The sequence below is a fragment of the Rhinolophus ferrumequinum genome, chromosome 9, assembly GCF_004115265.2.
Source record: "Rhinolophus ferrumequinum isolate MPI-CBG mRhiFer1 chromosome 9, mRhiFer1_v1.p, whole genome shotgun sequence".
Classification (NCBI taxonomy): Eukaryota; Metazoa; Chordata; class Mammalia; order Chiroptera; family Rhinolophidae; genus Rhinolophus; species Rhinolophus ferrumequinum.
Genome location: NC_046292.1, coordinates 20,988,469 through 20,999,247, shown reverse-complemented (window position 1 = coordinate 20,999,247; position 10,779 = coordinate 20,988,469). Strand labels below are relative to the sequence as shown.

Sequence of the window (10,779 nt, the reverse complement as noted above, 5' to 3'; positions counted from 1 at the left end):
TGGGCAGATGGCCTTGCATTGTGCAAAGGCCTGGAGGAAAACTCTGAGAATCCAGGTGTAGCTGGAGAGCAGGGCTCCCGTGGAGAGGCAGGGGACAGGCGAGGCTGGAGAAGGGGAAGTGTGTTCAACGAGGAAATTGGGGTTGGAGTTGCAGGTAAGAGAAGAATTTGGTGTGGGATGAGGGGCAGGGCAGGGCTGGGGTGTGAGGCCATCGGACTCAGGTTTCCCTGGGCTTCGAGTGGCAGCTATGGGTCAGTGCAGGCTCCAGCCCCTGGAGGAGCCACCCTCCACCCACCTGAGATTTCCTGAATTCCAGCTGCAGCTCTGGTTGCTTCTGTAGGCAAAGGAGCCCTTGTGGTTGCAGGGGCCTCTCCAGCTGAAGCCAGGCGGCTCCCTCCCTCTCCCAGCACACACACCTCCATTCAGCCCAGCCCCGCCCCCCGAAGGGGGCTAGGGACCGGGGCAGGGCGCCCCCACGTCAGTAGGGGGCCGCCTGGCTGGGAGGCTGGGCAGCAAGGTTGATAAGGCTGGGACCCCACTGGCCCCCACAACTGTGCCGGCTGTGCCCGCGCTACCAGGACCATGAGGGTCGTCTCTGGTACCAGCCTTGTGCTCTGCGGTCTGCTGCTGCTGCTCCTGGCCTCGCGCACACTTGGGCTTGCCCCTCAGTCCAGAGGTGAGGGGGCGTATATGAGGTGGGGGACCCTGGATGAGTGACCCCTGACCAACAACCTGCGGGACCGGGCAGAGAGATGGGCAGAGGTTCAATGGGATCCAGGATGCGGAGATGGGCAGGGAGGCTCGGTGGCCAGCAGGATGGTACAGGGACAGAGATGGTGACATTCACAAAGGCAGGGTGACCCTCAGTCAGGGGTGACCCTCAGTCTGTTCTGTCAGGGGACATGAGTGGGCCCCTCTCTGGAGGCCCAGAGCCTTCCCTGGTTTCTCAGGGATCATGCATGCTGCAGGGACTGCTGACTTTTGGGTCACTTAGGGCAGAAGCTACGCAGAGAGACGCTGATGTCTGGAGCTGCACCAAGCCCAGGCTGAGCTCATGACTCTGTGATGAGTGCAGCCCTGGAAGGCTGAGACTCCTTTCCCCCTTCACCAGCCCTTCTAGCACAGCCCAGATTGGGCTTCCTGCATGCTGTACCACTCCCAGAGTTTCAGCCTTGGACACTGAATCCTAGAATACCCATCTCTTCCTGTACAGATGGGGAAACTGAGGCCGGAACAGGAGGACCTAAGATGACACAGTGAGAGCCCCAGAGCCTCCTCACTCCCGAACCCTGCTTTATGGTGCGGCCAACTCGCCCTCCCTCTCCGGGCCTCAGTTTATGTATTTGTAGCCTTAGCTAGCAGGGACCAGGGAGTGGCTGCAAAGTCATTTAAAAGGTTCCTTGAGGAACTCTGACGCCTGGGTGTAGAGCACTGTGGCTGGGATCTGGGACAGCCCAGCACGCCTTCCGTTCCGGATTCTTCCTTCATCCTTGCTTAGAAGCAGCTCTGTTCAGTTTGACTTAGTGCAGTATGGAGAGGGAAGGGCCTTTGTCCAGAGCCCCACAGGCTGCGGATCCAGGCCAGTGACACCATCAAGCAGTAAGCCTTTTCTCCCCACTGGACAGATGGGAAAACTGAAGCTCCTGAAGGTGCAATGACCTGCCCAGAGCCATTGAGTGGCTGAGCCAGGATTTGAACCCGTCTGCCTCACTCCAACTCCATACACTTCCCAGCACTGGGTGTTGCTTCCCAGGGTGCCTGGAAAGACATCTTTCTTCAGGGGTGTGTCTTGGGGCCCACCTGATCAGGCTGCCAAGGTGACCACTAGGAATTCCTGCCTTTTCTTCCTGTCCTTGGACACCAGCCAGCCAGCCGCGCCGGGCTGAGGGAACTGGTGATTTGCTTTGATGCGCAGATGAAAGTGGCCAGGTTGATGGGCAGTGTGTTGGCCTTTAGGACTGTGACCACCTTGGAGGGCCCGCCCTCAGTGCCCTCCTGCCCAGCTGGGAGAAACAGCTGCCCCTTGTTTATGGCAGCCATTCTGGGCTGCAACCTGAGAAGTGGGTTTTATTAAGGCCATCGTCGCTCTGTGCTAGTACCCTATGTGCACGTTTGCTCATCCTCAAAAGATCCTGTAGGGAAGCTCATTGTGCAGACGAGGAAACTGAGGCTCAGAGAAGTGAAGTGAGTTACCCTAAGCCAGGAGGTGAGCCTCTTCCCCAGGGGCTGAGCTGTGGGGACTTTGGCAAGTTGCTTGCCCAGGTGCCCACATGCTGGCAAAAGGACCCAGCCAGCCTGGCTCAAGTCCAGTCTCCTCGGCCTGAGGCCTCTAGTCAGGACCTAAGTAGCTGCTGATACTCTGCTCCTTTCCTCGAGTGACCTCTACCCCCTGCTCCATCTCTGCCTTCTTCCTCCTGCCCCTCCCAGGGCACCTCTGCCGGACCCGGCCCACGGACCTGGTGTTTGTTGTCGACAGCTCACGCAGCGTGCGGCCCGTGGAGTTTGAGAAGGTGAAGGTGTTCCTGTCCCAGGTCATCGAGTCCCTAAATGTGGGACCCAATGCCACCCGGGTGGGCGTCGTCAACTATGCCAGCTCGGTGAAGCAGGAGTTCCCGCTGCGGGCCCACGGCTCCAAGACCGCGCTGCTGCAGGCCGTGCATCGCATCCGGCCGCTGTCCACCGGCACCATGACTGGCCTGGCCATCCAGTTTGCTGTCACCAAGGCCTTCAGTGATGCTGAAGGGGGTCGTGCCAGCTCCCCCGACATCAGCAAGGTACATGGCCCGCCCTGCTGGGATCCGGCTATTTGCAGGCTCCCACTGTGTGCTAAGCACTTTGCCTGCATACCTTCTCATTCTCCCAACACCCCTACAAAGTGCCCATTGTATAGTTGGGAAGCAGACCCAGCTAAGAGAAGTGGCAAAGCTGAGCCCATCTTTCACCACCCTTCCGATCCCAGGAGAGCACTTGATTATTTCAGTTTAGTCGGCGTTGCCTCCCCAGTCAGTCTGAGCTCTTCAAAGTTAGAGTGAGACAGTCCAGATGTTTACATGATGGTTAAGGGCGTGGACATGACCACAGTCTGTCTGCGTTCAAGCTCCTGCGCCACCATCCTGGCTGTGCCACTCTGAACAAGTTACTTCATCTCACGTGCCTCAGAGTCCTCACTTGTAAAAGGGGAGTAACATAAAACTTCTCAAAGGGCTCTTAGGAGGACTAGATGAGATCATACGCATAAAGTGCTCAGAACAGTGCCTGGCACCGAATGAGCCCCATATAAGCATTAGCTAATTTTTTATTTAATAAGCCTTTGGGGCAGGAGCGCAGAAAAACCAAGCGATGTTTCCCAAGTCGCACAGTCAGCGAAGGCTCCAGGCAGCGCTGAGCGTTTTCACAGACCTTGTACCCACAGTGTAATTTTTCAGCCCAGGGCCTGTGAGGCCCAGGTGTCTTCTCTCCCAGTGGTCCTTCCACCTCCCCACTGCAGCCCTTGTTGGCCTGAGAACTCACCACTTACCTGCCCAGGGCCCCAGCCCAGAGAGGTACTCTTTCTTATTCTCATCCATAGACCACTCTCTGGCACGTAGTAGATGCTGACACATAACGGTTGAATGAACACAGTCCTGCTCGGAGGTGGTATTCCCATTTTGCAGATGAGGAAACTGAGACATGGGGCGCTTCAGCAACTTGCCCAGCTAATAAGTGGTAGAAGTGTTCACAGACAATAGCATATACTCCCAGCCATTACAGCCCTCAAAGAAATGATATCAGGCAGCCTGTTGGCCTTATTTTATGGGGGCCACTTACAAGTTCCAACATGAGGTGAGGTAGATGGTCATGATGGCTGGGAGGATGTGGTGGCCCCAGGTGATCCTTATGGAAAGAGGTGGTAAAGAGGATGGTGGTGACATCTGCAGTTGTCACATCTTCAGAGTTTACCGTTTCACCCCAGATCAGGCCCGTGGTCTGGGGTGCGCAAGTGATGAAAGAGTTCCTGTATTAGTTGACACAGAGGCAGAGGGTCTGGGGGAGCTGGCAGCAGACATTAGGTGTTCAGCCTGGAATTCACCTGTGGGAAAGGTGGATCCAAAGTCCCTAAAGTGGTTGAAGGGGAACAGCTGGGATTTAAGGATACAGAGGACCTCAGGGGGAATGCATGTGGCAATGAAGTCACAGCTAGGTTTTCGGTGCTAGGAGTCCAGGCCTCTGAAGGGGAAGAGATTGTACAAGGTCACTCCCCAGGGGCTCAGTGTAACGACACTACAAATAATAGTTCTCCTTCCTGGCTTCTTACCCTGAATCATCTCACTTGAACCTCACCACAACCCCACTTTCCAGACGAAGAAACACAGGCTCAGAAGGTGAGCTGTAACTTGTGGAGCTGCATTTATAACCCAGCCTTGTCTAAACCACTATACTACAGGTCACAAGATGGGGCTTGGGCACCCGGGCCAGGGGTGGGGACCCAGGAATCAGAAGCAGACCCAAGTCAGAAGCAGAGAAGCAGCCAAGTGGGCTGGATGCTGAGTTCCAGACTTGGGCAGGGCTGTGGGGGTCCACATTCAGGGCAGAGTCAGGCAGGGGGTAATGAGGGCCAGGCTCCCCTTCTCTCTCCCTTTCCAGGGTGCAGAACAGAGGAGCCTTGTGGAGGAGAGCAGACAGTCTTTTCCTCTGTGGAAAGGGCATATAGTAGCATCCTGGGAATAGAGAAAAGGCGGCATCCTTCTTCCGTTTCTTGGGCATCTATGTGGGAACGGCTCCCTCTCGGGGCCTAGAAGGGAAGGATGGCCAGACTGGAGGCCCAGCTACCATTCGTTAGTCTCTGTCGTCCTCTGGTGGCTAAAGGGCAGAACTGCACGGTGTTGGGCCCACTTGTTCGGCCCTGTCCTCAAAGGCCCCTGACTGAGGGGGAAGACAGGGCCCTGCCCTCTGTGGTCACAGAGCTGTCAGCCGGAGAGAGGAGACATTCAGAGGCCTTAGTCAGATGGGAGAACAAACACCTACCCCGGCCATGTCTTTCAGCCAGAGAAAACCTGTCTCCGTCTTCCTTTAGCCACGTTCTCTTCCCTGGGGCAGAATCCTAGTGGGGAATCAGATCCACCTGCAGCCAACTAGCTGTGTGACCTGGGCAAGCCATTCTGCCTCTCTGGGTCTCCGGCTCTTCCTCTGCTAACGGTCCCGGGGTTTACTGAAGGGCCATTGGCCCCCAGAACCCCTCCTCCCCACCCACCCGCCACTTCTCATACGTTTCCCCACGCGTTGCAGGTGGTCATCGTGGTGACAGACGGGAGGCCCCAGGACAGCGTGCGGGACGTGTCTGCAAGGGCCCGGGCCAGTGGCATCGAGCTGTTCGCCATCGGCGTGGGCCGCGTGGACAAGGCCACGCTACGGCAGATCGCCAGCGAGCCGCAGGACGAGCACGTTGACTACGTGGAGAGCTACAACGTCATAGAGAAGTTGTCGAAGAAGTTCCAGGAGGCCTTTTGCTGTGCGCAAGGCGGGGCGAAACCAGGGCGGGGGCGGGGCTGAAAGGGTCAGCGTTGGGACAGGGGCCGGGTGGTAGCCTATACAGGGCAGGGACTAAGGAGAAGCCAACATCTGGGGTGGGCCAGAGCTGGGGGCAGGGCCTAAGTGTATTTGGGGCAAGGTTGGAGGTGCAACCTGGGTCAGATTGAGGTAGGACCGGCACCAGGGGCAGGGCTAGGGGGCGGGGCCTGATTCGGGGGCCGGTCCCTAGTCCAGGTTTAAGGGAGTTGGGCAGAGGCGATGCCAAGATCCCTTTTATGTGGCAGGGTCCTGTCAGGGACCAAGGAGGAGCAGGAATGCAGTAAAGATAGGGCCTAAAAAAACCTGTGCGTGGTTCGATGTCCTGGGGCGTTGGGTGCCAAAGTCTTCCACGATGCGGGAGGGTCTGAGGAACTTGAGCAGTGGACAGAAAGAGAAGGTTGAGTCCTTCGCAGAGAGGAGGTGGGCCTGTGGGCGATCTTTGGGATGTGATCAGTCAGAAGGGGTGGGGTCTTGAGTAGGATGGGGCGGAGCTAGGGCAAGGACTTTCCCCATTTGTAAAATGGATCTAAGAAGAACATGTATCTTAATTGTGAGGATGCAATGAAATAACTCCTGGTATAGTGCTCAGTAGGTGGTATTTAACAAATATGCGTTGAGCGTCTTCTGTGTGCTGTGTTTTTTGCTGCGTGTGCTGTTGTAGACACCTGGGATACAACAGTGAACAAAACAGATGGAAAAGGTCTTACCCCTGTGACGTTTATCTTTTTAGCAGGAAGTTTTAGTTTTATCATTAGAATTATCACCTTCTTCAGGGGTGTCAGCCCTGATGCAGTGATTCCGGCCCCGGGCTGAGGGTCTCGGGCCTGGACACTACCTGTTTGGGGGCCTCAGTTTCCCTGAGTGTGTGAGGGCCCATCCTGGCTGAGATGTCCAAGGCCCTGTGACTGTGAAATTCTGAGTCTCTTCTTGTCCCCACAGTGGTGTCAGACCTGTGTGCCACAGGAGACCACGACTGTGAACAGGTATGCGTCAGCTCCCCAGGGTCCTACACCTGTGCCTGCCGAGAAGGCTTCACCTTGAACAGTGATGGCAAGACCTGCAATGGTTAGTGGGCTGGACACAGGCAGCCCCAGGGAGGGTGGAGTAGGGAGGGCATGGGGCCTTGGCTACTCTCCAGCCCATCCGAGCTTCCCTGCACTTTGCCTCTGGACCAATCTGCAAAGGTGACAGAGGCCTTCTAGAGTTTGGTATCTACAGAAAGTTCTTTTCTGATTTCTGTCCCTCTTTTTTGTCACAATGGGTGGTGGGCTTAGTGTAGTGGAAGGAGTCACATAGTCTTGAGTTCAAGTCTTGGTGCCTTTCTGAGCTGTGTGATTTAAGAGCTTTTGGAGCTTCAATTTTCAATGCTGTAAAATGGGGCGAGGAACTTTGGCTTTCTAGAGGGAGTTTGAGGACAAAATGGGATGATCCTCAGCACAGAGCTTGGTGTGTGGTGGGTACCCAGCCACTGGTCAGGATGGATGACTGTCTTCAGCTTCATCTTCTCACCTTCCCACACTCTCCAGTCTGCAGTGGTGGCGGTGGAAGTTCGGCCACTGACCTGGTCTTCCTCATTGATGGTTCCAAGAGCGTGCGGCCGGAGAACTTTGAGCTGGTGAAGAAGTTCATCAACCAGATTGTGGACACGCTGGATGTGTCAGACAAGCTGGCCCAGGTGGGGCTGGTGCAGTACTCAAGTTCTGTGCGCCAGGAGTTCCCACTGGGCCGCTTCCACACCAAGAAAGATATCAAGGCAGCTGTGCGGAACATGTCCTACATGGAGAAGGGAACCATGACTGGGGCTGCACTCAAGTACCTCATTGACAATTCCTTCACTGTGTCCAGTGGGGCAAGGCCTGGTGCCCAGAAGGTGGGCATCGTCTTCACTGATGGTCGGAGCCAGGACTACATCAATGATGCTGCCAAGAAGGCCAAGGACCTTGGTAGGCACTTCCTTCTGGACCCCGAACACCACCGATGGCCAGGGGTACATGCCACAGCCCAACTGTAATGTGTCTTAGTGTCTGTTCTGATTAGTGCCCTACACTCAGGTTCAATTTGAATAGGAACGATTGGTTCATCCATGTCTTTCTTATACTGGTGACAAAACTGAGGCCCCTGAAAAGCAAGTGGCTTGTTTTGGTGGTCCCTTTGTAGGTGGGGCTTGGAACTTTTTCCGTTGAATGTTTCCAAGAAGATGTCAACTGTTGGGAGGTAGCCCTACTTTGGGACAAACTTGAGCCTTAGTTTTATCGCCTACTAAATGAGGATAATAATAACCACCAGATGATGGTTATGAGAGTTAAATGAGATAACAAAGCTCCCAACAGAGGTCTGACACATAGTAGAATCCCAGTAAATGTTGACTTCCTCCATGTCTTTGTCCCAGGCATTGTGCCTGCAATTCCATCAGCTGTCACCAGGGGGTGCTCTGGTGTTGATTTCCCAGGCATTCTCCAAGAGGCTCAGCCACGGCTGCGTGTCACCACCGCCATCCTTATTTGTCTTGTTCTTCTTGGCAGGCTTTAAAATGTTTGCTGTGGGTGTGGGCAATGCCGTGGAGGACGAGTTGAGGGAAATTGCCTCGGAGCCCGTGGCAGAGCACTACTTCTACACGGCTGACTTCAAGACCATCAACCAGATTGCCAAGAAGTTGCAGAAGAGGATCTGCGTGGGTGAGTGAGGCCAGAGTTGGCATTGATGGGAGGGGCAGGTGGGGCTCTGGGGTTGGGGCATGGAGCCATTCTGGAATTGGATGTGGGTGGGGAAAAGCAGGAACTGGGTGGCACCGAGTGTTGGCAGAACCAAGAGGTAGGCTGGCCAGTCTACCTCTTATTACCAGCAAACGTAATGAATGCTCAGCACACGAATGGCACTGTTCTCAGTGCTCTCTAATGATTAAATCAGTCAGTCCTATTTGGTAGGAGTGTTACTGTCCCTCTCTTACAGACAGGAAAGCAAGTCCAGTCGGGTAGACACTTTTTAATAACTGGAGGAGCCAGGATTTGAATCCTGCTACCTCCCCCGATCCTGCCCGGTGACCTTCACCCTGGTTCCCAGTGGGAAAGAGTATGAACTCCAGAGCCAGACATGCCTGCGTTTTCCTCTTTGCTCTGATACTAACTAGGTGTTCTCCATAGACAAGTTGTTTCAATGCTCGGGCTCTTCATTTGTAAAATGAGGTTAATGATTTCAATCCCTAAGGACTGGGGTGAGGAGTCACCCAGATGACATGAAGGCCCCTAACAGCAGTGTCTTGCACATAGTGGGGGCTCAGCAGGGTGAGGCTATTATTGGAGTTCTTTATCAGAGTCCGGGAGATCAGGAAGGCATTTAGGGGTTGCTCTCCATCACTCCTGGAAGGTCTGTCCCAAGAACTTGACATGTCTCTCTGCCTCCTCAGATGTCCCAGGCCACACACTCCCCAAGACTCCCCAGTCCTGGCCCTGGGCAGCGACTACCCTACCTCCCGTCTGGGCAACCACTCACCATCCCCTTCTCTTTCCCTACTTCCTTTCTGCTCCAGAGGAAGACCCCTGTGACTGTGAGTCCATTGTGAAATTCCAGGCCAACGTGGAGGGGCTGCTGCAGGCCTTGACCAGGAAACATATCCTTTCCCCAGGCAGCGGGGGGCGGGGAGCAAGGGGCAGGGGGCAGGGCACTGTGGGAAGAGGAGAGGGAGCCACGCCCTCTTGTGTGGTGCGGATTAGGTGGGCTCCTCCTTGCCTGCCTCCTGCTTAAGGTGGGCTGTATTCTGACCAAATAGGTACACCAGCTTTGGTACTGACCCTGTTAAAGCGGGGGCTCCTAGAGGGTAAGCAGAAAAACTGAAGCAGAGGTTTGTCTAGAGATGGACACACGCAGAGCTCTGGACACACTCAGGAAAACATGATGTCCGTGGACACCCCACTTCTCAGGCTCTTGGTGACGACTGACACCAGTCCTCACTCAGATGGAGCTGGGCCCCAAATAGGTCCTCTCGCTTGGTCAGGACTAGGTGGGGGACCCAGCCTAAACCTGCAACTGGGCAGGGCTGGGGATTTGAGGCTCATAGTACTGGCTTTGTTTTTTGGAGAGAAGCATTCTGAGGGCAGTGGATGGATAAGTTTTGCTACTGGGGAGAACACGTGCTATGGGGGGTTGTGGTGGGAGAAAGCTCTGGAAGAAGAGCACCGGGAAGGAAACAGGAAGTGAAGGTCCGGAGTCCAGGTGCCACACATCACTGCCCTTCTCTGGTCAACCTGCCCCTTCCTTAGCTCGAGTCCACTGGAAGCTGTGAGTAAGCGGCTGGCCGTCCTGGAGAACAGGATCGTCTAAGGCCACCTGTCCACGCAGCGGCTTCTCCATCGCTCCACCCCGCACGCAGCTCACAGAGTCCTGTGTGTGTCCCCTACAGCCCCGACTTTAGTCTAGCTTTGCCGTTTAGTGAGGGGGGTTTGGAAGGGGCAGGCCCCTGGGACAACACCAGGCCTCTCCCTCCTCCACCAGCCTGCTAGCCCTGCAGGGTGTGTGTGTGTGTGTGTGCGTGCGTGTGTGTGTTGGGAGTGCATGAGTGTCTGGGAACATGTGTATGTGCCTGAGGGCGGGGTGTGTGTCTGCTTCTGTGCAAGAGTGAGAACACAGGGGTGAGTGTGAAAGGGATTTTGTTTGCATTTTTTTCAATCAAAAGCTTAATATATTCCCATTTTTTTTAGTTAACCCTTTCTTGACTGCAAGTGCTGTGAATCTCTTTTCTGATTTCTCTATTTCTTTTTGAAGAAACAATTAAATGTGACTTAACTTAAGCACCGGATGGGCCAGAAGCAGCATGGTTATTTGGGGAGCAGGAGAAAAGACGGATGAGGGTGGCGGGTGATGAAGGATGGGGTTGATTTCAGGATGGTGACAGTGGTGGGTAGCAGTGATGATGGCCATAGCTCCCATCCCCAAACCCACATTGTCCTGCCTTTTCACTTACACATTCATTTCCCTGATTTCATTTCATCCTCCCAGTAACCTTACTCCGAACAGACTTGACTCATCCCCATTTCACAGCTGGGAAAGCTGAGCATCTGACTGATGAAGTGACTTGCTCAGCGCTGGGTCAACTGGAGAGCCATGACTGGCATCCAGGACTCCAGGACATCAAAAGAAAACAGGCATTGGAAAAGAAGGGAGGCGGACCCAGATCAGACTCATTCATTCATTCATTCATTCATTGGTTGATGTAGACAAAAACACTTACAGAGCACA

At 54.8% G+C, this 10,779-nt stretch overlaps 1 protein-coding gene across 1 annotated transcript; it reads left to right on the top strand.

Annotated features, from left to right (window-relative positions):
* The first annotated feature begins 368 nt into the window (after positions 1 to 368).
* MATN1 (matrilin 1) lies at positions 369 to 10,339 on the top strand. Its single transcript, XM_033114806.1, has 8 exons — positions 369 to 676; positions 2,428 to 2,774; positions 5,266 to 5,488; positions 6,487 to 6,612; positions 7,074 to 7,490; positions 8,070 to 8,222; positions 9,074 to 9,154; positions 9,815 to 10,339. Exons 1-8 carry the CDS (start codon positions 583 to 585, stop codon positions 9,862 to 9,864), a joined length of 1,491 nt encoding a protein of 496 aa, XP_032970697.1. The 5' UTR covers positions 369 to 582; the 3' UTR covers positions 9,865 to 10,339.
* Positions 10,340 to 10,779: the final 440 nt, after the last annotated feature.

What these genes read in the sequence shown, in the direction of transcription:
- MATN1 (XM_033114806.1), top strand. Translation starts at nt 583, where the DNA reads ATGAGGGTCGTCTCTGGTACCAGCCTTGTGCTCTGCGGTCTGCTGCTG. An exon ending in GCTTGCCCCTCAGTCCAGAG is followed by an intron (nt 677 to 2,427) that starts GTGAGGGGGCGT and finishes TGCCCCTCCCAG; the next exon opens with GGCACCTCTGCCGGACCCGG. An exon ending in CAAGAAGGCCAAGGACCTTG is followed by an intron (nt 7,491 to 8,069) that starts GTAGGCACTTCC and finishes TCTTCTTGGCAG; the next exon opens with GCTTTAAAATGTTTGCTGTG.